Source organism: Pteronotus mesoamericanus, unplaced genomic scaffold (genome assembly GCF_021234165.1).
Source record: "Pteronotus mesoamericanus isolate MK-2021 breed Mesoamerican mustached bat unplaced genomic scaffold, CSHL_Meso_final scaffold_507, whole genome shotgun sequence".
Lineage (NCBI taxonomy): Eukaryota > Metazoa > Chordata > Mammalia > Chiroptera > Mormoopidae > Pteronotus > Pteronotus mesoamericanus.
In genome coordinates, this window is record NW_026555319.1 from 4535173 (window position 1) to 4557859 (window position 22687).

At 51.3% G+C, this 22687-nt stretch overlaps 1 protein-coding gene across 2 annotated transcripts; it reads right to left on the reverse strand.

Annotated features, from left to right (window-relative positions):
• Positions 1–135: 135 nt before the first annotated feature.
• On the reverse strand, positions 136–20563 carry HVCN1 (hydrogen voltage gated channel 1). Of its 2 annotated transcripts, XM_054593972.1 has the most exons (6): positions 20526–20563; positions 10331–10612; positions 5669–5773; positions 2744–2975; positions 703–815; positions 136–340 (listed from the first exon to the last, which is right to left on the reverse strand). In XM_054593972.1, exons 1-6 carry the CDS (start codon positions 20544–20546, stop codon positions 275–277), a joined length of 819 nt encoding a protein of 272 aa, XP_054449947.1. In that variant the 5' UTR covers positions 20547–20563; the 3' UTR covers positions 136–274. The 2 variants fall into 2 exon arrangements, with proteins under 2 accessions (XP_054449947.1, XP_054449946.1); XM_054593971.1 differs by lacking the exon at positions 136–340 and having other exon boundaries at positions 360–815.
• Positions 20564–22687: the final 2124 nt, after the last annotated feature.

The window sequence follows — 22687 nt, forward strand, 5'->3', positions numbered from 1 at the left end:
GAGTGAAGTATTCAACATGAGAAAACAGCTTATGGTACATGTATGATACAGTGCAAGTGGGAATGGGATGGGAAGCTCTCGGCCACACCAAGGAAGAGAGAGAGCCTTCCGGAAGACTGTGTCCCCCCGGGATCCAAGCGGCGGCGCGGAGGCAGGCAACGGCAGCAAACCAAACCTGTCCTGCAGACAGCCGCGGAGGGGCGGCCGTCGTCCTCGTTCACAGGCACAAGCCCGTGAGGAGGGGTCTCCTCTTCCGGGTGGAGCAGGTGCGCCTCTAGTTCACCTGCCCGAGAAGTCCGTGCTGTTGCAATAGCTTGTTAAGTCTTTCGATCTCTTGTTCCTGTTAATATAAAAGCAGACAAATAACTGCATTTACCTTCGGAGCCTCACCAGGGACGTGACCGCCAGTGAGCCCCAGTCCAGGGACGCAGCACTGAGGGAGGACTATGCTCTTTGTGGCACCAGCCCGCTGAAGGCGGCTGCAGTATAGTCAGGTGGGCTCCAGTGGACAAGAGCAGTGACAGGAGGGGCGCCTGGCCCAGCTCGGGGGAGGCAACACCTGAGTGACCCTTAAAGGACAAGGAAGACTTAGCCAAGGGGTGGGGGCTCGGGCGAAGGGCGCGCAGGAGCGAAGGCCTGCCCTGGGAAGCCCGTGCTGAACGGCAGCTCAGCCAGAGGCGTCTTCCAGGGGGCCTTCCTTACCTTCTCGGAGCAGCTGAACTCAAGGTGTTGGATCTTGGCGGCCAGTTGCATATTTATTTGTTTTAACCTTAACAGTTGCCGTTCTGAACGTGTCTTGACCGAAATAATTATCCCTGAAAAATAATTGAGGGTCTTAATGATATTCGTTTCTAATTTAACCATTTGATAAGAACAAAAAACAAACCGTGTGCTCCTTGTAAATGTGTAGAGTTGGGAAGAGTGGTGACAGACAAGTCAAAGAGTCACCGCTTAAAGGTGTCAGAACTGCAGGGTCGGAGCACTGCCGAGCCGCTGAGCCGTCGTACGCACAGAACCCGCAGAAGGACAAAGCCGGGGGTGCTCGAGCCTGGCGCTGCGGCTGTCGCTTCCCGGCGCTGCCCCCCGCCGGCTGTGGCTCGCTTAGTTGTCAGGCTAGAACCTAAGTCATGGCTGACAGTTGCGTCATTGGTGGCCTCACCTGACGGCTCCCCAGTGCCCACACTGCGGGGCGGGGGGCCCTGCCTCAAAGGACAGTGCCGCAGCTGGGGACGCTCTGCCCCTTTCCAAGCAAGAGTGACCGAGTCTGGACCCATTACCCACGTGTGCGGTGCCCACGCGGCCCGGGAGCAACGGTCCCTGATCCCCCCCCCCGTTCTTGGTTGTCTCACTGAATCTGCTACAGCCTTGTGTTGCTTTTTCAGACCTTTCATGTCATGTCACGCTATTTGGCAGTGATGTAATAGGTTTAGCCCATCCTACGTCCTGCTACCGTTTAGACAAAGGAAACGAAATCTCAGACTTTTGGTTTTGTATACGAAGACAAATCTCACCATGGTAGTGATGGGTAGTAACTGTGGTTATGAGTCCTTTACAAAAATCAGTAATGGTTTATCTACCTCAATTGTGTATAACCTCTGTACAGAGTATTTTTCTGTCTGATTAAGGAAATAATGAATTACCATAAACATCATCAATTGTATCTGAAAATCCTCCTTTATTTCCTTTGACAGGATCCAAATGAATGTTCTCAATGGGCTTTATTTTAACCACTAGGTCTGAACTGGCCCCTGAAGCCCCCAGTGTCCCCAGGCAGAGCCATTCATGCAGGCCCGTGTCCCAGCAGACACGGCCCTTCCCCTGCCTGGCCTCGCCGCAGCCGAGCGGGCTCCGGGCTCCGGAGGCCGTGACAGGACTCACGGCACCACCAAGGGAAGGAGCTGCACATCAGGGGCGGGCCTGCCCCCAACGGGCCCACTGTCACGAGCTCATGTCTCTTGACAGTCACCCACAGCCTGTCATGTTGGGCCCTAGCCTAGGGATTCCCAGACCTGGCTGGGTACCCAAATCACCGGGCAGCGCTTCAAAGGAGACACCCTGCTTGGGCTCCACCCCACACCTCTGCATCAGACTCAGAAAAAGCACTCACTGACGGGGATTCTGACACAGCAGGTCTGCGGCGGGCATCCGAGCATCTGAGCATACCTGCACCTGAACACTTAACCAACTGGTGATCACTATGTCACGTGCAATCCCAGCAGAAACGTGGCTGCTCTGAGACAGAGGCGCCCTGCACAAACGGAGTGTACCAACAAGCACTACTTCCCAGAGTCTACAGTGCATGTTACGACCCCAGAAGGTGTCAAGTTGGTCAATTCGGGGAACATTCCAGCTCTCAGAGCCTTCAGCATGCTAACGCCTGCTGTGATTTTGAAGGGGGCGGAACCTAGTGTACAATGTTTCTCAGCTTCCTTGCACCTCTTTTAGGTGGTGCCCCTCCCAAGGTGGGGTAGGGTTTGATAAAACTCTCTTCAGGGATTAGCCTGAACCTTTCTGTAAATGCCCAACAATCTAGGAGACGGGATCTACAAGAGAAAGGTAGTTCCTCTCAGAGCACATGTCTTGGTGTCAAGTCGTAGCCGCAGAGGTGGCGGTGGGACACCAAATCAGCCCACTCCCCTTTCCTCTAGACTGCAGGGAGGAGGAAGCCTGTGTGGAAACCAGGGCCGGTGGCCTCTGCGCCCACCCTCTACCCGCCCTGCAACCCGGTGCGCAGGGGACGAACCGTTGATGATCCGGGCCACACGCCACAGCCGGAGTAGAATCAGCAGGCCCAGGGCCTCAAACTCATGCTCCCGGAACAGGAGGACGATGTCGAGGACGAACGAAACTACCACCACGATGGAGTCCAGGATTTCAAACTTGTGGTGGAAGAACTCCAGGCGGAAAACAAATATTTTAAAGCTGATCTCCATCATAAAGAAGGTCAAGATGGCTATGCTCAGGTAGTGGAACACCTGAAGGGGACAAGGAAGCGCAGTGAGAGCAGAGCCAGCCTGGCACAGGTCACACAGACCCGCTGGCCTCGAGTGCACCTGCCAGGCCATCAGAAAGAGGTTGCACTCATCGACTGAGCCTGAGCTCAAGCCCCTGCCAGCAGAGGCCCTGTTCTTAGGCTGCCAACCAGCGGGGGCACCTCCGACATGGCTCAGCTCTGCTCTTGGAAGGACAATTAGGCGATGGCAGCACTGAAAACAGCCACCACACCTATTGGCAGAGCAACACTGACCGAGCAGAAACCTTAACTTCTTTAATCTGGCCTTTTCCTTTGATTTTTCTTTTTTCTCCTTTGACTCAGACTGGCCTCATGCAGCCCCCTGACTCACCCACCTCCCTCGTGCTTGTTTACTCATTAAGCTCTCGGGATAAGGAGGTCCTGGTCAGCATCCGGTCACCCTGGGGACAAGGTCCTGGGTCTACTGACTCCAGAGACAGAGTTTTCAATCCAACTGGAGATAGCATCTTGGCCCCAGTTGTGGTTTAGCTCTGAACCCGGGGAAGCAGAATCATCTCACAGAACAAATCCTCGTGAAATCAGAGCGGTCCGTGGCTGACGTCAGGACCAGATACAATGACCAACTTCCCCCACCCTGGCACCACGCAGTCAGTAGGGACCACGACCCTAACTCCTTCAGCCACCATGATCAATGGCTTTTTCCCTGTGTAGTCCATCCCCTGGAAGCTACTGGGGAGCCAGGTCTTCGGGCGTTAGCATCCCCGGGACTCTGAGCACGGTGCCTTCTCCTTAATAAATCCTTCCTTTCCTGGCTGCAAATTCCTGCTCTTCTCTTCCTGGGCTTTGGGGCAGGCAGGCAAACGGACCCCTTCAGTCCAGTAATGGCACCACTGCTAGAAATTTATCCCGCACAAAACTCATGTGCACAAAGACATGTTGTAAGGGTACCTACTGCAGCATCACGTGCAAAGCAGATTTCTACACGTTTTGTAGAAAAATTGAAATATTCACTAGAGGGCAGGTGTCCAAATGCATTATGGCACCTCCCTAGGGAGCACTACACAATTGTTAAAAAGACCAAGGCCGATCCACATGGACTGACTAGCAATCATCACCAGGGTAGACAGTGAGTGACGAGTTGCTAGATCTCAATGTATCAATACTGGTCTGTACGAAAGTAGCAATTTCCATTCTGTAGCAGGGAAAGTTCAAAGTCAGCTAGGTCATCATCTTGGGCCTGAAAGCAAGGAAACGCTCAAGGATGGTAGATCTGTGTCCAAAGGACACAGCAGTCCACTTGAAAAGGCTCGCTGTGACCAAATCTGGGACAATTTGAATATTGAAAAAAATGACTATGATTGTAATACACTTGAGCACACACACACAAAAATCCACGAGTCCATAGTGAAGGGGAAAAAGAAGGAAGGCTGTTCCTTATAAAAGAACACGAACTATGTGATGTAGAAGGAAAGAGAATTTGAAAGCAGTTTGCACCCCCCACTGTATTGCCTGGTCAGCCAACGCTCATCAGTGGATGTTAATTGGTTATTAGATATTATGGAATTGATACTTTTTCAGGTGTAATAATGCTCTTATGGTTCTGTAAGAGAAAGACTTTCTTATGCATATCAAGGTATTTAAGGGTGAAGTGTTGTGATGTCTAACTTTCAAATGGACAGACAATAATATATGGGTGTGTTTGTGGACAGAGATATAATGCAAAGATAGCAAAATGTATATTTGCCATTGTTTCATAATAAAACATTGAGGAAAAAGAAAGGCACAAGACAGTGAGTATCACAGGTATATTAGTGATTCTGTTAGATAGAAGGAGAAAAAGGAAACTCATCCACCTATAGGAGGGCTGGGGCTGGCCGGCCACAGAAGAAAACAGCTGCTTTGGGAAAGAGGCCACGGATAGGAAGGATATTTATTTTCTTCCATCCCCTTTAACCCTTGAAAGGACGTTTCACATTATCAATTGAATTTTGTTTTTAAAAAGGGTGTGTCCCCAAGTTTTGTTTTAAAAAAATGGCTGTCTCAGCCCTGGCTAGTGTGACTCAGTGGATTGAACACCAGCCTGTGAACCAAAAGGTCACCAGTTCGATTCCTGGACAGGGCATTGGGGGCCAGTCCCTGGTTGGGGGTGTGAGAGATGCAACCAATTGATGTCTCTCTCCTCTTCCTCCCTCCCTCCCTCCCTCCCTCCCTCCCCCGTCTCTAAAAATAAATAAAACCTTTTAAAAAACATTTAAAAAAATAAAAAAATGGCCGTCTCCCATGTTGCTGACCATCAGCCACCCGTGGTGCCTTCTGGGGCATCCATTGCCCTGTGGATGAAGGCCAGGGAGGGACTTGGACAGGAACTGTGAGTCAGGGAATTGGCAGTGGCACATCCCCCAGTGGCTCCAGCCCAGGGACCCCATCAGCACATCCGAAGGAGAAACGGCTCTGCCATCAGAGGTGCACTCCGGCTCAGCGGTCCGGGATGGCTATCAAGTGACGCGAGAAAGTTTCCTGCTTGTCGTGAATGCTTATTTATAATTTGGAAAGGAAGACATTTCCTCTGCCCTTTGACCAAAAGCACCCAATCTACTTTCTCTTGGGGCCTCAAGGCGGGTGCTTTCTGCCCCACTCTGCCCCCTTAGCGCAGACAAGAGAGGTGAACGTATTAAAGGGCTGCTGGCAGCCTACCCTGACGGCGTAGTTGTTCTTGTCGGGCTGGATGATCTTCAGGTCCAGGATGAGCTCGGCCAGCACCAGGAGGGCGTCCAGAATGACCAGGCAAATGATGATGACCTGCGGACCACAGGAAGAGCGGGAAACCGTGAGACCAAGATGGAGTTCCGCCTCCTATCTTTAATTTTTTTTAATTGACTTTTTTTTTAGAGAGAGAGAAACATCAATTGGTTGTTCCACTTATTTATGCACTTATTGGATGCTTCCTGTATGTACCCTGACGGGGATCGAACCCACAACATTGGCATTTCAGGGCAATGCTCTAACCAAATGAGCTACCCAGCCAGGGCCCTCTTCCCATCTTTAAAGGGCTGGTTTGGAAACATCTGGATGAAACCACCAGGGGAAAATGCCAAAAATGGGAGGCTGCTGACCACAGCCCAAGCACCCTGCAGGGCGCCGCTGGGGGCCGGCTCCTGTCCACAGCGGCAGCAGAAGCCCCTCCGCCCGCTTGCCGCCTGCCTGGTCGGTCTGCCTCCGGCTGGTGCCTGTCCCGAGCGTGTCTGCACAGCTCACTTGCTGAGCCTCCGTCGCTACTCGTCTGTTTCCTACTCCTTCACTGCTTCTCAGCACCTCTCAAACCAAACGGCTCATTCCTACATGGCAAAAAATAGGTAATAAAAAAAGTTTTGGTACGTTTTTATTTTTCTAGTTCTATGACTTGCTCTTGCTAGGGTAAGCCCAGAAAAGATGCTCGGTAAATAATTAAAAACATCCAGCCTCAGAGATGGGAGCCGTGGACGGGACCTCCCGGAACTGCCCTCTGCAGGCGGCTGGGTCACAGCAATGCCCTCTGTGCACATAAAACAGCTCCGGTCCAGGGACCCGAGGTGCCTGCCTCCACGTGGAGGGAGAACTGAGAAGAGTTGTCAGAAAGACAATGTCGTGACCTGCTCGCAGAGGAGGCCGTCAGGGACTGGGGCAGAGTGAGTGGCGATCTCAGCAATGGCGGGGTGGAGATGGTGGTGTTCAGGGAGACCATGGGGACAACGTGGTGGTGATGGAACTGGCAGCACTGGGAGGAACCCCGGAGGACACCACGTGACTTTCTTCCTTTGGAAACTGGGGGCCCTCACTTGCTTCCGCCAGAGCCTTGCCCCTTGCGCTCTCCAGGGCACAGATTCCGGCCCCTGGCGGTTAATCTTGCCTTTACCTTGGCAGTTTCTGGGTGAAGTCCTACACGTTCAGGTCTATGTAAGAACAGACTACAAACCTTTTGACCACTTCAGCCTGTAGCTAATTATTTCAGTAACTAAATTAGCCTGAGACATGGTTTACTGTGAAACTGCATGGCAAATTGGTTTTCAATGGAGTTTTCACACATATCCAAATTCAGTGGCTTAATAAAGATGCAAGCTTTTCATAGGTATTTTTCCCCCTATCTTTTTTCCCCTTGGGTTTTTATTGTAGAGCAAAGAGATCTGATTTAAATCCAAGGGACGGAAATATTAAAAACAGACGACTATTCTGCCATAAAAAGAAATGAAGTAGTGATACGTGCTACAATGCGCATGAACCCAGAAAGCATTATGCGCAAATGAAAGATGCCAGACACAAAACACAATATGTATTGTATGATTCTATTTACATGAAATGTCCAGAACACGAAAACCAACAGACACAGAAAGATCAGTGGTTGGCGGGCTGGGAGGCTGTTGGTTACTGGGGATGGAGTCCCCTTTTCAGGGTGATGGAAACGTTCTGAAATGAGACAGTGGAGATTGTCGTGCGACAGGATTATTCACTTTGAAAGGATTAACTTTAGGCCGCATGACTCTCACTTCTGAAAAGAGGGACGGACAGACTCAAGGTCACAAAACTGCAACGTCCGGGTCCCTGCCCAGGCCTCCCTGACCTAAACCCCGTGACCCTGAATCTGCCGGTTCATGGGGCAGTGCTGCTTCTGAGGGGGTCACGCACACAGAAAAGCCCTGAGACGTCAGGGAGGCAGGTTTACTCCAAACACTCCCCTGGCAGAGACGGCCACCGCTGCGGCAGGGCGTGCGGTCTGCCTGCCGGCTACAGGGCGGCCGGTCCTGGGCCGGGCCCCGCCGCCCCCCTCCCAGGAGCCTGGACTTTGCACAGGGCCCCCAACGTTGCTGGGCCTCAGCCTGAGCTCTAAGCTCCGGTGTCCGCCTGAGGAAAACAGGGTTGGTCACATTGTCCCCTCAGAGCGACAACGGAGCGTCACACAGGACGATGAAAGGTCCTTAGCGCAGGGCCCAGCCACAGGGGGCCGGCAGTGAGAGTGAGGCTCCCCCACCGTCCTGCCTAGGGCCCCGTCGCAGTTACCCCGTCCATCCACGGTTTCCATGGAGGCCCGGCACGCCCTGTGTTTTCTCCCTTGGTTGTGCCATCCCATGTGAGAAGTGACAGCAGTAAACTATACATCATGTCACCTTGGCCGCCTCAAACCAGTGGAACGACCATCTAAGGAAGGGAGTCCAGAATTTTCTTGTATATCGATTCTCCCAGCAGAGATCAAACCCTTGACCCTATTCCCCCCGTGCTGAGGTGGACCCCCCGGCGCTACTCTGAGCCCCTCTCCAAATCTGGTCACATCACCGCCCTACCCCCGACATTTAGAACCTTCCAAGGCTGCCCACTGCCCAGGGATGATGACGTGCTGCGCCTCATCTCTTGCCAAGAGGTCCCTCTTCTCACCACACACATGCCCCGTGGACCCATCTCAAGTCCTGAACCGCTGCAGACACTGGCCACCTTGGGCCCTGAGCAACGTGGCCGTCTGCCTGGAAAGCTCCCCCTCCCATCCGTGGAGCTCACTCCTACCCAAGCTGCAGGTTTTGGGTGGAATGTCACCTCTTCTACCACAGTCCTCTGCCCCCCGATCCTAGGCAGGTCTCCCCGACCCCGGGACCCTCACAGACCCCTTCCGTTTGCCTGCCGAGGGCTTTGCTCCACTTGTGACCCGCATCTGTCTGGGTCATTTCCAGAATGACCTCCCCGCTGAGCATGGACCCTCTGTGTGAGTGAAGGCTGGGACATGTCCACCACCCTCGCCGCGGTACCCTGGCCTGCGCTGCCAAGGGACGATGGCTAAGTGAATGAATAAACATCTCTACTTATGGCAGTCAGTCTACTTTTCCGCCAGTACTGGTGTCTCTGGGGGCCCCAGCTCAGGGGGCCAGCCCAAGCCCCTGTGGCCTGATGGGCCCAGTGAGGAGAGGGGGGAACCTCCCAGAGGGGCGTGGTCCAGGGCTCCCCGTGCAGCTGGAAGGAAGCTGCCCCTTCCTTCTGCTCCTGAAATTGAGGGTTTGAGATTTCAAGCCCAACAACTTAATACCATGTTTCCTTTCCTGTCACAGCCACAGAGCAGAGCCCTATGCCGGGTTGCTGGGCCTGCATTCTTTCTCTACGCCACATGAAAGCGAAAAAAGCCCAAAATAAACTTTTCCTATTTTACCCGGGAACAAAGTCAGTGATGGGAGAGGCAAGGGCTGCTTTTCTCTGCTTCCAGAAAGGACATTGGCTCGTGGTAGGAACTGGATTATCTTGGTCCAGGGTCCCCAAAATGGCTTTACTTAGCAACTGGGCTGACAAGGGGCTGCATGCTTCCCCAGTGTCGCTGGGCCTCTTGCACTCTCCTGGGACCCAGACACGCTTCTGGGCACCTGTTTGCCCGCCGAGCTGGCCTGATTCAACCTGCATTTCTCCTTCAGAATCAGAAGACGTGAGGACAGATACTGAACTCTGCAGAAAGTTCCATTCCTTTGCTATTCTTTGAAGTCCACATCTGCCTGCCCTGGTCTCCCCATAACCACACCTGGAAGTCGGCAGTGTGTTAAGGCTGGCAGATCTTTTATGCATCACGCCACACAAGAAAAGGCTGAGGCCCCCCTGGTGATCAGTTGGTGAGGCATGCGACCCTCTTGGCCTTGGTAACTTGGGGCTGGCACAAAACATTTGCTGAACAAGTGCAGGAACATTTTTTCTGCCTTCAATGTTTACCCTTTAATTTACTTTGCAAGTGTATGTGTGGTACAATTTGCATAACATAAAATTTTAAGCATTTTAAAGTTGGCATAAAGTTTAGCAGCATTAAGTATATATCCCGATGGCTGTGGAACCATCACCACTATGTAGTTCTAGAACATTTTCATCACCCCAGATGGGAGCCCTGTATCCACTAAACAGTCACTTCCCACTCTTCCCTCCCTCCAACCTGAGACAGCCACCGTCCCACTGTCTGTCTCTACAGACTTGCCCGTTCTGCACACCTCATGTTAAGTGGGATCACTGAACACATGGCCTTTTCTGTCTGGCTTCTCTCACTCGGCATCCTGTTCTCAAGCCTCACCCACGTTGCAGCAGATGCCAGTGCTTTGCCCCTTTCTGTGGCTGAGTATGGACAGACCACACTTTGTTTACCCATTCATCAGATGACGGACCTTTGTATCATGACTAATTTAACCTCTGACAACATGGGACCTGCCCTGCATGCCCTGTGCTGTACAGGCGCGTGGCACATGGTCAGGGCTTAGGGGACATGTGCCCAATGAATGAGGCAGTGGCACCGCTGGGCCCCCACGCTGGCCTTGTGACTCTCAGCTGACAGCCGTGCCCCACCCCGGGCATCTCGGGACTGTGCCCACCTACCTGAAACCTGTGGGAGCTGAAGAGCTTCCTCAATGTGGCCCTGAAGTCTAGGGGGCGCCTGGGCGTGGAGGTGGGGGCCGCATGCGGGTCAGCAGCTCTGCCCTCCTCGCCCGAGGCGGGCGTCTGTGGCGGCTGCTCCTCCTCTTCCTCTTCCTCCTCTTCATTCTCCCATTTCTTGTAGTTGATGTTCCAGGCATGGTAGTCATCGCCGACAACGGTGAAGTGCTTCAGGAACTTGCTCATCCTCTCGGCGGGAGCCACCTTGGCCCTGCGTGTGACTGTCTAAAGGGAGGGGACAGAAAATGAGCACTCCAGCAGGGTGGCCCTCAGAGCCCTTCCAGACCACTCGGGGCCCCCCGTCTCTCTGGCAGGGAGCAGGGCGCCAGCTGGGCTGGGCCACAGGGGTGATGACAGTCCCAGGGCTCAGAGCGCCAAGTGAGCGGCGAGACCGTGAGGTCACGGTGGTTTCTTGTGCTTTTATTTTTGGAACCCAGATTCTCAGTGCTGGTGAGGCAACAGGAAATGCCAGACCCCGTCAGGCCTGTCACTGTGGTCTGGTCAGCAAAACCAACGGAATTGGCACTACAGCCCAGTGACAAAATACACACCAGGGACCCACATGTAACAACCAGAAGAACAGCCTCTTGGTTCAAAGACATCACAACCTGAAAATCCGGAGAAGAGAGCTGGAGGCAGGAGGGGGAAGCCGAAAGTAAAAGTACTCAGAGTTTCACAGAAAAGTGACTGCCCACCTCAGCCCTGCTTCATGTCACAGGTCGACTCTTGAAAGGCAAGAAGCAAATGGATGTTTCCTAGATTCAGCCAGTGCTGTTTTAAATACTCTACGGACAGTTGTTTAAAGACAGATGACTTCAAAACAAAAGCAAATAATCCTCCCCTCTTTGCCCAGATAACATATTTGTTAGAAAGGTCAATAATGAAGACTTTCGGGCGTGGGTGTGGGAGCAGGCAGTGTGGTCAGAGGAGCAGGAGACGAGGGCCCAAAGCAGGCCCAGGTCCCCAGGGGAAGCGGGGTGTGACAGCGGTGGCAGTCCAGGTCCGCGGGAAAGGCCAGCGGGGCTAGATAAAAGACCCCCATCTCCCACCTCACACAGAATCGGTTCCGGAGGCCGTAGCATTAACACAGATGAGTGTACTTTTAGAAAACTTTAAAAGTCTTAGAACAAAGTACAGACAAGCATCCTCATGACCTCAGGACAGGGAAAAACTGTGTAAAGACGACACGAAACTTAAAAGAAATGGGTAGATTTGATTCATCCAAACTCAAAGCTTCTATATCACATAGACACGCCTGCAATGTTAAGACACGGAGAGTGGGAGTTTATACTTGCAAGTACTTAACAGACACAGAGTTAGCATCCGGAATGTGTAAAGAAATCTCACCCAAAAAAGACAAACTCCGTGGAAGACTGGACCACAGATATTAACCAGCAGGTCACTTAAGAGAAAACGCAAATGGCCAAGACACTCAGCTTCATTGCTACTCAGGAAAACGGGAGCCGGAGTGACAGTCACATATCTCTTCACTGCTCAGATTGGCACGGTTTTAAAGTCTCCAACGGCAAATGTCGGTGACGGCATGAAATGTGGGGTCTGCTGGACACTGAAGATAAGAATGAACAGCAGCACCGCCATTTTTGGAAGCAATGTGGCATTGTTGTTCTGCCAAGGTAAAGCTGTGCATATCTTTCTGAATGATCTAATGATTCCATCCCTAGATAGGCTCAAAAAACAAACAAACAAACAAAAAACAACTCGCCCACATGTGCGCGAATCAGTCACATATTCAAGAATGTTCACCACAAATGTTCACCTAATTGGTGCGACGAGGGAAATGAATCTTCTCTATTTGTGTGATGGAATACTATGCAGCAGTTAAAACGAACAAACTATGTCTCTGTATATCACTGATGACACCTGCATGCACCTGCTCAGCTGCACTAGACATAGCCGATCACGCCTTTCTTGAAACACTTCCTTCATTGGCTTCTGGGATTCCACACCCTCCTGGTTTTGCTCCGACCTCAATGGTTGCTTCTTTCTGGTCTCTCTTGCTGGATGCCTTTGCAGGGGTGTCCAACTTGTGGGCCGTGGGCCACATGCATCCCAAGATGGCTATGATTGCGGCCCAACACAAAATCGTAAATTTATTTAAAACATTATGAGGGTTTTTTTGTGTGTGATTACATGTTGCCATGTACTTAATGTGTGGCCCCAGACAACTCCTTCTTCCAACGTGGCCCAGAGACGCCAAAAGGTTGGACATCCCTGCGAGAGGAAGACCTTACTTTTAAGTATTTGCATTCCCAGGGCTCAGGCCTGTGACTGTCTCTCTTCTCCATACTACATTCCCGGAGGTCTCATTCAGCAGCGTGGCTTTAAAAGCCTCTCTGCACTGAGGATGTGTTACTATTCAATACTATCTCCAATCCCAATCTTTCACCTGAACTCTAGACATGATCCAGTTGTTTACAGGACATCACCATTAGTTACCTAACATCTCTCTCTCTCTCTCTCTCTCTCTCTCTCTCTCTCTCTTACATCCTTGCGCAGGACATGCTTATTGGTTTTAGAGAGAGGAGAGGAAAGGGGGAGAAACGGAGAGAAACATCGATGTAAAAGAGAAACATCAACTGCCTCTTGTATGTGCCCTGACGGGGGACTGAACCCATAGCCTAGACATGTGCCCTGTCCAGGAATTGAACCCGTGACATTTCAGTTTACAGGATGATGCTACAACCAACTGAGCCTCACCGACCAGGGCCCTAACAGCTATCTTAAACCTCGCATGTCCAAAACAGAATTATTCACTCATCACCCAAACCTTCCCCTTCTCGGCTGATGGCCTTTCGTTGGTCTGTTTCCTTAGGCCATAACCTTGGCATCACTCTCGACCCTCCTTTCTCTCACTCTCAACATTTGCCCCTAACAGTAAATTTTGTTGGCTCTACCTTCACACTACATTCCAAGTAAGATCCCTCCTCCCTCCTCCATTGCTGTCCCTGGTTCAAACCAATCATTTCTCGCCATCTCTTGCAGCAGCCCCCTGCCCCCGCCTCCTCCCAGTATCCAGTCTCCCTACAGCAACCAGAAAGAACTTCCTGAAACATACATGAGATCATGTCACATGTCCTTCCTTGAAACCCTCAAATGATTTTTCAGCAGACCCAAGTGCCTCTTCCTAGACTTCTCTCCCGCTAACATCTGTGCAGCTCACACCTTCTTGCAGGCCAGGCTTCTGCTCAAATACCACCTCTCCGAGAGCTGGCCTGGCCACTCTCCCCCAGTCGCACTGCGTCCCCTGCTCCTGCTTCATTTACCTTCATTGCACTTATTGCTGTCCGATATTGTACATGTGCTTGTTTATCTGTTCATTATCTGCCTCCCCAACTAGACTCTAAGTTCCCTGAGGAAGAATGGGACTTGTTCTGCAACTGTACACCCAGTTCCTTGCACTTCTTAAACCCTCAAAAACATATATTTCAGTGGCTAAATGAATATAGCAATGTAGTTAAATCTTTACAAATACGTTGAGTATAAAAGGGAGCCCCAAATTTGAGACTTTCTTAGGTGCTAAGAGACCCAAGGAGAGCTGGTGACCACTTCGGAGCCTTCCGAGAGTGAACCTCCTGACCCCCTCTCTCCGTGATCCTGGGGCCTGCCTGGCTCCCTCCTCCCAGCCTGCCACCCACTTCCTCCTCCGCCACCGCCCTCCATCCTCTCATCCAGGAGACGGTGACAGCCTCTGACCCATCTCCCTCCTTCAGTTCTCCCAGCACACCCTCCACCTCGCAGCCTGAGCGGGTTTCATAAACTCTCCCCTCGGACCACAGTACCTGACCACCTTGCTGCCCTGCACTTTGCTCTTTGAATAAATATCCAAGATCCTTCCAGTGATGTCCGTGGCCCTGTGAGGTTTGGCCTTGCCTCCTACCCCACGACTACACTGCAGCCACACTGGCTGTGCTCTGTCCCTGCAACATGCCGCTCTCCCCCTCTCTAAGCTTCATGCGGGCTCTTCCCTCAACCTGGAATGTTCTTCTCCCCATTCTGAGCTTGGCTCACTCTTATTCATGCTTGAAGCCTCAGTGGAAATGTCCCTTCCTCAGAGAGGCCCTGCTTGACCCCTACAATCTAAACCAGATCCCTTCTGAATTTTATAACCTCTCTTTATATTCTTGATTTTTCCTTTGAGAGCCCGTATCATAGTTTCTAACTGGAAATTTTGTGGGTGTGGCTGTTTATGTATTACCTCCCTCTCTGTACTAGCATTTAAGCTCCACGAAGGCCCAGAGTCTCTCCTGCCACCTGACTTAGAACAGGAGCCTCGCCCTGCTGGCTATGGGCACGGTAGCCTCCTGTTTCCATGCGGGACTGCGGCTCATCTCAGGCGGGACTCTGCGTCCCTTGGTTCCCAGGGCTGCCTGCGGGCCAGGCCTGCGGCGCCCCTGAGGCCCTCTGAGCGGCCACTGGCCGCGTTTCCCCAAACAGCTCCCCTGGCGGATGGAACCCTCCTGTGCTAGTTTTCAGCTTGGTGGGAGCCTGCGGGCGCTTTGCAGAAACCACATTCCTATTTTACAGGAGAGGACATTCTTCTTTCTGAAAACTTGTGGTCGGTAAAGAAGCAACTTTTAGTAATTTGGGTGAAAATATTTGTAGCGCCCAGCAGAGTAGAAAACAGCTCTGGTTTTCAGCCAAAATTCTGTCATTTCAGAAGCAGAAAAGTTCCAGAAAAGGGAAAAATACAGTTCATTGTGAAAATGCTGCGGGCCTCTGAAATTCACCACCCACCCTGAACGCTCTGCTGTAGTGGAAGGACTGACTCAGGCGGACAGAAAGGCGGCCTCGGCGAGTGAGGCAGAGCACCCGCCTCCTTGCCTGGTCTGCAGCAGCCCCTCCGGGGTGACGGCTGTTCAACGTCGTTGTGGAAAACTCTCCTCGCCACCCCTCAGGCCTCATTGCCGTCCCCAGACACTTCACTTCCCCGCTGCCGCCCCCTGCTGGCCTCTGCAACCCCGGGCTCTTCATTCATGCAAACTGATGGGTTTCCTGGTGGTTTGAGCTACACCCGTGGTTGCTTCTGTCACTTGCAACCCTAAGAGCCTAGATGAGTTCAGTCCCCTGGCACTGGAAACTCCCACCTGCACCTCCCCTGCATTAACCCTTGCAGTGCCACTACATCCTGACCCTACTTTCTCTGGGGTCACCTTCCCATCAAAGTCCACCCTGTGGTCCCCACCGGCTTGACTGTACTGCATCCTGTCACACTGCTGGCTCGGTTCTTTCTAACAATCTCGCATCTTGGTTTTTCTCCTGTCTCTGGCCATTCTTCTCAGTGTCCTGTCCCGTGTCTCTGTGCGCTGCCCCTCCCATGCCATCTGAAGTCCTGGAGACCCTTCCTGGTGCCGGGTGACACTCCCCCTCTGGAGGGCTCAGCACACCTGCGTTCTCAACGCTGCTCACGTTCAAAGTCTCAGCCAGACGCCTGGTATTGTGCCCGCTCATTAGTTTGCTGTGACCCAGACTGAAGGAACTTCTTATCCTTTCCCCATACGCACTCCTTCCTCCACGTTCCCCCAGGGCGTGGCATTGCAGCCACCCTGCTGCCCAAGCCCAGAGCCAACAGCCATCCCTGGCTCTTCCCTCTCCCCCAAGCTCATCGATGTCACCTCTTCGACAGCGGTCAGCCTCCACCTAACCCTCTCTGCCTGCCACCTGCACCCACCTCCTCACGCGGCCTCCTGCCCCCATGCCTTCTCCACAGAATGGGGGCCAGGATCACCTTTCTCCACTGCCCACCTGCCTGTGTCCCTGCTCTCCTCTAGCCCCCACCATTGCCTCCGGCCCCGCCCACCGCCATGCCTGCCAACCGCTGCCTTCATGACAAAGGCAGAGAGTCTCTGGGTCCCCCCAGCCCTGGTCTCCTCCCAGCACCCTCTGCCTGCCTCGCCCTGCTTCCCTGTCAGGCCAGACAGACATCTGGATGTTATCTCCCTGGGAGGCCTTTCACCGCTGCCCGCTGGCCACGGGGCCTTCCCGGTTCCCCATCACACCACCTCCTCAGGGGTGCTGCGCCTCTCGGCGTCGCCTGTCTCCTGCCCTGGCCTGCCAGCTCTGGGGGGCCAGGCACGTCCTCCCTCAGTCACAGGGAGGGGCTCAACAACATCTAATAGGCAACCAACCAAACCCCGCAGGAGCAACCCCTCTTGTACACATGACAGGTATTACATCAGAACAATTACTCCTACCCAGGGGAGATGGAAGAAACGAGAAAAACAGGCCTGGAAGAGATGGAGAAAACATGTTCTCACGAACGTCTATTTTTACGGGCTCTGAACCTGCATCCGTAGGAGGGGACGTCTATTATATGGTTATCCAACAATCACCAAAAATGGCACATTTTAAGAAATTCAGCTGATTCTCAGTTCCCAGGACCCCACAGTCTTTTAACTCCCCATCTTCCATTTCCCTCTCAGAGCTCACTTTTGGGGACTTGATGTGCTTATAATCAAAACCCCCACCCCAAACCTCCAACAAGACACAACCTCGACATCTATTATTACTCATTGTTAGTGATATTATTTGTTAGATTAGCATAACACTAAGTTTTTTAAAGGCACCATTTCATTTAAATTCCTAACACAGACCCCCTGAGGGTCAGGCTGTAATTTTTGGGTCTTGGTGAGGGAGGTGCCACATCCTAAGTCACACACTTGGAAACCGGCAGAGCCAGGATCTGTCCCCGGGGCTGTGTGATTCTTTAGAACATGTGGCCGAGGAAAAGTCCAGCAGACAGTCACTGGGCAGCTGCCTGCCAGGAGAATGTCAGGGGTCCAACTGTGGCTGTCTTGAAATTCATGGCCACCTGGAACCTCAGAGTGCGGCCTGCCTTAGAGTGCGGGTCTTTGCAGGTGTAATTAATATGTCCTGTGTGACTCCAGCTGGAGCCTGGTTTCCTCTGGGCTTCATTCCATGCACCTTTTTCCTTTGCTGATTTTTGTGTCCTTTTGCTGCAATAAATCACAGCCATCCTCAAACTGTGTGCTGAGTTCCATGAGCCCCGCAGTGGAACGCGGAACCTGGGGTGAACGTGGGGAGCTCTGACGCACCCCCTTATTTAAAAACTCTTCTCTGGCTTCCCACTGCTCTTAAAAATAAAGACCCAGGGGCCTTTCAGAGGCCACGCCCACTCTGCATGCTGCTGCCGCCCCGCACCCTCCTCTCTGCTGGGGCCCCACAGCTCTGCTCAGCCCTCTGCACTCAACAGGCTCCTTCCACCACAGGTCCTTTGCACTTTTCTTCTGCCTAAAATTCCCACCCCTCTTCCACTTTGTCATTCATCTGCTCTCCCCCTGCAAGAGGTCTCTCGCAACCACCCTTGCTCCAGGAGCTGGCCAGGTATCTCCCCATTTGCAGGGCTCCTCTCCCCCCACCAGTGGCTTCAGGTCCACCTGCTTGCGTGACTGTTGGGAGTCTGTCGCCCCCATGAGGGCGGGGACCAGGTGGGCTCTTGCTCAGGCAGTTACCTGCAGGTCCCCACTAAACACACCTGGGGGGTGACTGCATCCCTGGCAGGAAGATCCCCTCCCCCAGCCCCAGCCCCTGGGGATCTGTGTTCTGAGGAATGCCTATTTTTAAAATCAGGGAAGTCTTTAAATAAGCGTAACAGTTTTTCCTTCTCTAGGGTGGAGAGGAAGTTTGAGGTTCACAGAAACCACCACCGGTGACAGCTGACCGGCTTTGGGGGAGGAGGTTGATGCTTACAGGCTGTGGGGCAGGCTGCCAGCCCAGGCCCCCTCCGCCCCCATCCCAGCACCGCAACACTTCTCCCCTTTCATGCAGGCTCAGGACCCCTCCGGTCTTGATAAGAGTCTATCAACCCAGCAAGACGATTGTGAGGCTGGGTGGACGCAATGTGGAAAATAACACTGACAGCCGTGGCAATCGCAGGGATTGTAGCTGGAAAGCCTGCGGTTTCTGAGCGCTGTGCAAAGCCCTTTACAACACACTACAAAAACTCCATGCAGTGGGGGCCCGGATCTCCATTTACAGACGAGGAACCCGGGAACAGAGAGGCCAAGCAACGTGCCCCAGGTCACAGAGCCAGTGAGAAACAGAGCCTGGTGTCCGACCCAGGCCGCCTGGCCTGGAGTTGCCATCTTTTGTTTACAAAAGCAGAGAAAGAAAATGAAAGCACAGGAAGAAAAAAAATGTGCTATCTGTCTAGAAATGAAGACCTATCCCAAGTGTGAATGAGTCATCTGGGCGACTCCATCCCCCAGTGTCTTCGCAATGTTTCTGCCAGTGAGAGACATGATAAACAGAGTTCATGGCACCCGTTCTTCTTGCCTCACAGTCTAACCAGTGGCTCTTCGTCCTGGCTGCACGGTCAAACCACTCGGAAGCTTTAAAGAACCCTAATATCTGGGCCCCGGGCCCCAGGACTGCGATTCAGTCAGCCCGGGTGTTGGGATCTGCCATGCGCAGCCCAGGTTGAGAGCCAGCATGAGGCCTCATGAGAAATGACTCAAAGGGCTACAAGGCTTTCTAAGTACCCCTGGCTCCCACGCTCCCCAGAAGTGGCTGGCGACACGCGATCATCTGAGGTGAGAAATAGGCCAGTGGACGGGCTGCAAACCCAGCTTACCCTCATGATCAAGTCCACAGCCCCCCGAGTTTAAGTGTTGGCTGTAGCTGGGCATCGTGCCAAGCACTTTCCTGCACAATCTTGTTTCATCCTCACCATGACTCCAGCAGGGAGTTACTGTTCCCATTTTGCAGAAGAGGAAAACTGAGGCCCAGAGAGGTGGGAAGGTACTGAGAGGGGCTCTGAGAAGGGCAGCCTGCTTGGCCCCCTCAGCAGAGCTGGCTACAGCAAACCATGTCTGACCCATGGCTAAAATGCCTCCTGGGTCCTCCTACAATACAGTTGTTTTTCTCTCAAAAACTAGGAGAGCTGGAAAATTACAAAGCTCCTAAAAGCAATCCTATTAAGTTTTTAAAAACACAATTAACTCCGAAAGAGTGCTGAAAGGAACTTGTTCTCTGAATCAGTTAAGAGGCTTATTTGCTACAAGTGGTGCTGACCTGAAATGCCTCAGCTCCCCCCACCGCCGGCTGGGCCAGGCCCGTGAGATAACAAACAGAACCCCCGAGAAGGTTCTGGGTCTGCATTCCAACCCTCTGCTTCCCCTGCAGTCCGTGGCCTCACACCCACCCCTCCCTGTGACACGTCCCAGAAGCTCCCTAGATTCATTCAGACCCCAGCCCGCCTGGACCCCGACCCCTAGCTTCACCTGCTGTCATTCACCCCAATGAGCAGACCTTTACCCTAGATCAATTTCTTTGCGTAGTAACACTCTGAAAACATGAGCAAAAGGAACTTAACTCATAATAATCCCAAACACACCAAATTTATCATCTACCTTATCTGCCGCTCTCCCTAATCTATGTCTTTTACAATTATAATAAAAAGCTGCAGACAATTTTGTACCCTGTTTTTCCCACTAGTTACTGCATCAGACTTATTGATACCTTCTCAATGGCCGAGAAACTTACCAAGGGGTCACTGCCTTCATGACTGTGTTTTATGATTGTTCCTCATTTTTTGCGCCTTGATCACCAATTCTAAGACCACATTTTACCACTTGTGAAATCTGAGTGTTTTATCTGACCAGTTTCAGCGTCGTGTCACATGATACCACAGTAAACGGCGGCACTGTTTTGTCTTCTTCATGGCCCGTAAACAATGAATGGCACATCGACAGTCAACAACGTCTTATGTGCTAAGAAACATGGTCCCATAAGTTAATTGTACTTCTTCCTTTTTATGGGTGATTTACTTTCCTATATGATCATAAATGTTTTCAGGACTCCTGATACACACCGTCAGAACATTTTTTCGCAGAACAGCTATGCAGGCTGACCCGGCCCCTCTGTAGACTAGGAGTGAGGTGATTCCACCACAGCCTAACCAGCACCGAGCATTTCCACCTGCTTTTTTGATTTGCCTATTTCAAAAGGGAACTACACATGAAGGAAAGTATGAGCTGTGTCCATTGGCCTTTCTCTGATTAATAACAAAAGCGGGAACTCACAGGCCTTTTCCTGCTGCCTGGTGAGAAATGCCACACAGTGATGTCCCCAAGGCTGGAAGGGTCCAGAGCCATCTTACCTTTTCGTCCCAGGAAGCCATTTCCCCGCTGTCTCTGGACCTGGAAAAGAGTGAAGCATTTGTCCAGACCTGTCATTCGCCTTAGTACGTGCTTTGCAACACTTTCTTACATGTCTTTAAAAATATTTTTTAGACTTGATTAAGTGTCTGAAAATAGTAAATAATAAAGCTCAAAGTGTATCTAGAAGGATGTACACTCTGGGTATGTACCCAAAAGAGCTGAAACAGGCACTCAGTCAAATACATGCACACCAATATCCACAGCCAAAAGGTGGGAGCAGCCCAAGTGTCCAGTGACATACACATAGATTCATAAAAGATGTTATATCCATAAAATGGAATGTCACCCAGCCATACAAAGAAATGAAATACTTTTTATAATATATATAAATATTGAATAACTGTCATATACCTGAAACTAATACAGTCTTGTATGTCAGTTAGACCTCAATAAAAGTTAGTTTTAAAGAAATGAAGTATCAGCAAACCTCTAAAACATTGTGCTAAGTGGAAGAAGACAGACACAAAACATCACATATGACATGATTCCATTGATGTGCAATATCCAGCATATGCAAAGCCACAGACAGAAAGCAGACTGGTGATTGTCAGGGAGTAGGGGGTGGGGTGGGGGAGCATGGTGGCGAGTGGGGAGTGAGAGCTCAGTGGGGACAGAGCTTCCTTTGGGGGTGAAGAAAATGTGCTGGAATTGGATAGAGGTGGTGATTGTCAATGCACTAAATGCCACTGAACTATTCATAATGCTTAATTTTATGTGAATTTCACTCCAATTTAAAACAAAAAAAAGAAAAAATAAGAAAAAAAAACCCAGACGTATAGATTACAGTGTTGAGATTGCTCTGGAAAGCAGCAAAGAATCTAAATGTCCACCAGCAGGAGTCTGGGTCAGTGAAGGTGCCTCTGAGCAGTGGGAGACCCTCGTGCTGTGGAATCTTACTGTACGTGTGAAAAAAATCACATATATGTCGTTAAAAGTTTGCAAGGATATAGCCAAACTCTTCACAGTAGTTACTGCTGGAGAAAAAGGGTATGATTTGGGGGTGAGACGGGTATTTTTTCCTTCTCTCAGTTTTTGGATGGCCTGAACTTTTACAATGACTATGTGTCACTTCTTAAAAATTATTTTTAACATTGTGACACATGCGTGTAGTAAAAATTTAAATAATACAAATAGGTATACTATGACAAGTAAGTTTCCTTCTACCTAGCCTTCCCAGAAGCAGCCATTCTTACTATGCAGCCTTGGCAAGCACGTGCAGATTTACTCTTTTTCTCTTTCTTTTTTCTGTAAACAAACGTGAATCCAACACTCTGCTCTGAACCTTGCTTATTTCCCTTTAGGGTATGGCAAGCTGAGTAACGGCCCCCTGAAGATGCACACCTCCTAAGCCTATTCCTCAGAACCTGTAAATATGTCACTTTACATGGCAAAAGGGACTTTGCAGGTGTCATTAAATAAGGATCCTGAGACCCCCCAGGTGGACCCAATGTAATCAGAAGGGTCTTTATAAGTGGAGCAGGAACATCAGACATAGAAGGAGATGTGACTATGGAGCGGAGGTTGGAGTCAGAGGGAAATTAGAAGACATGGTGTTACCAGCTTTGAAGATGGAAGGAAGGGGTCATGATTCAAGGGGTGCTGGCAGCCTCCAGGGCCGGTAAAGCAAGGGTGCAGCTCCTCCCTGAGAACTGTCAGAAGGAATCAGCCCTGCCCACGCCTTGACTTTGGCCCACTGAGACTGCCTTTGAACACCTGACCCTCCAGAGCTCTTGGATAATATACTTATGTTGTTTTAAGCCATCCGATTGTGGTCCTTTGCTACACCAGCCGCAGGAGACTAATAGAGTATCTCAGAGATCTCTGCATGCCAGTGTGTTTGAGACCAAGTGCACTGCTTTTAGAATGATGGCACAGGATCCCCCTGGAGGGACATGGGTAGCCCCGCTAGCGATCGACACGGAGGCTGTTTCCCAATCTTTTGTGTGCCCCTATTTCCAATGAAGAACCCTGTACACCGTGCGCTACTTTTATAATTTTAAAAATTACTATTTTGGGAAAAAAATTTCACAAAAACCAAAAACAAAAAAAGTTCTCTCTCCCCACAGCACCGTGCTAATGGTGGGCTCTCAAAGAGTTGCTG

Bases quoted from the DNA above. Each gene is read 5' to 3' on its own strand.
- HVCN1 (XM_054593971.1), bottom strand. From the start codon at position 20,546: ATGGCTTCCTGGGACGAAAAG. The intron at 10,613-20,525 runs GTAAGATGGCTC...CCCTCCCTTTAG, and splicing joins TGGCTTCCTGGGACGAAAAG to ACAGTCACACGCAGGGCCAA. The intron at 816-2,743 runs GTTCGTCCCCTG...ATTATTTTTCAG, and splicing joins TGTGGCCCGGATCATCAACG to GGATAATTATTTCGGTCAAG.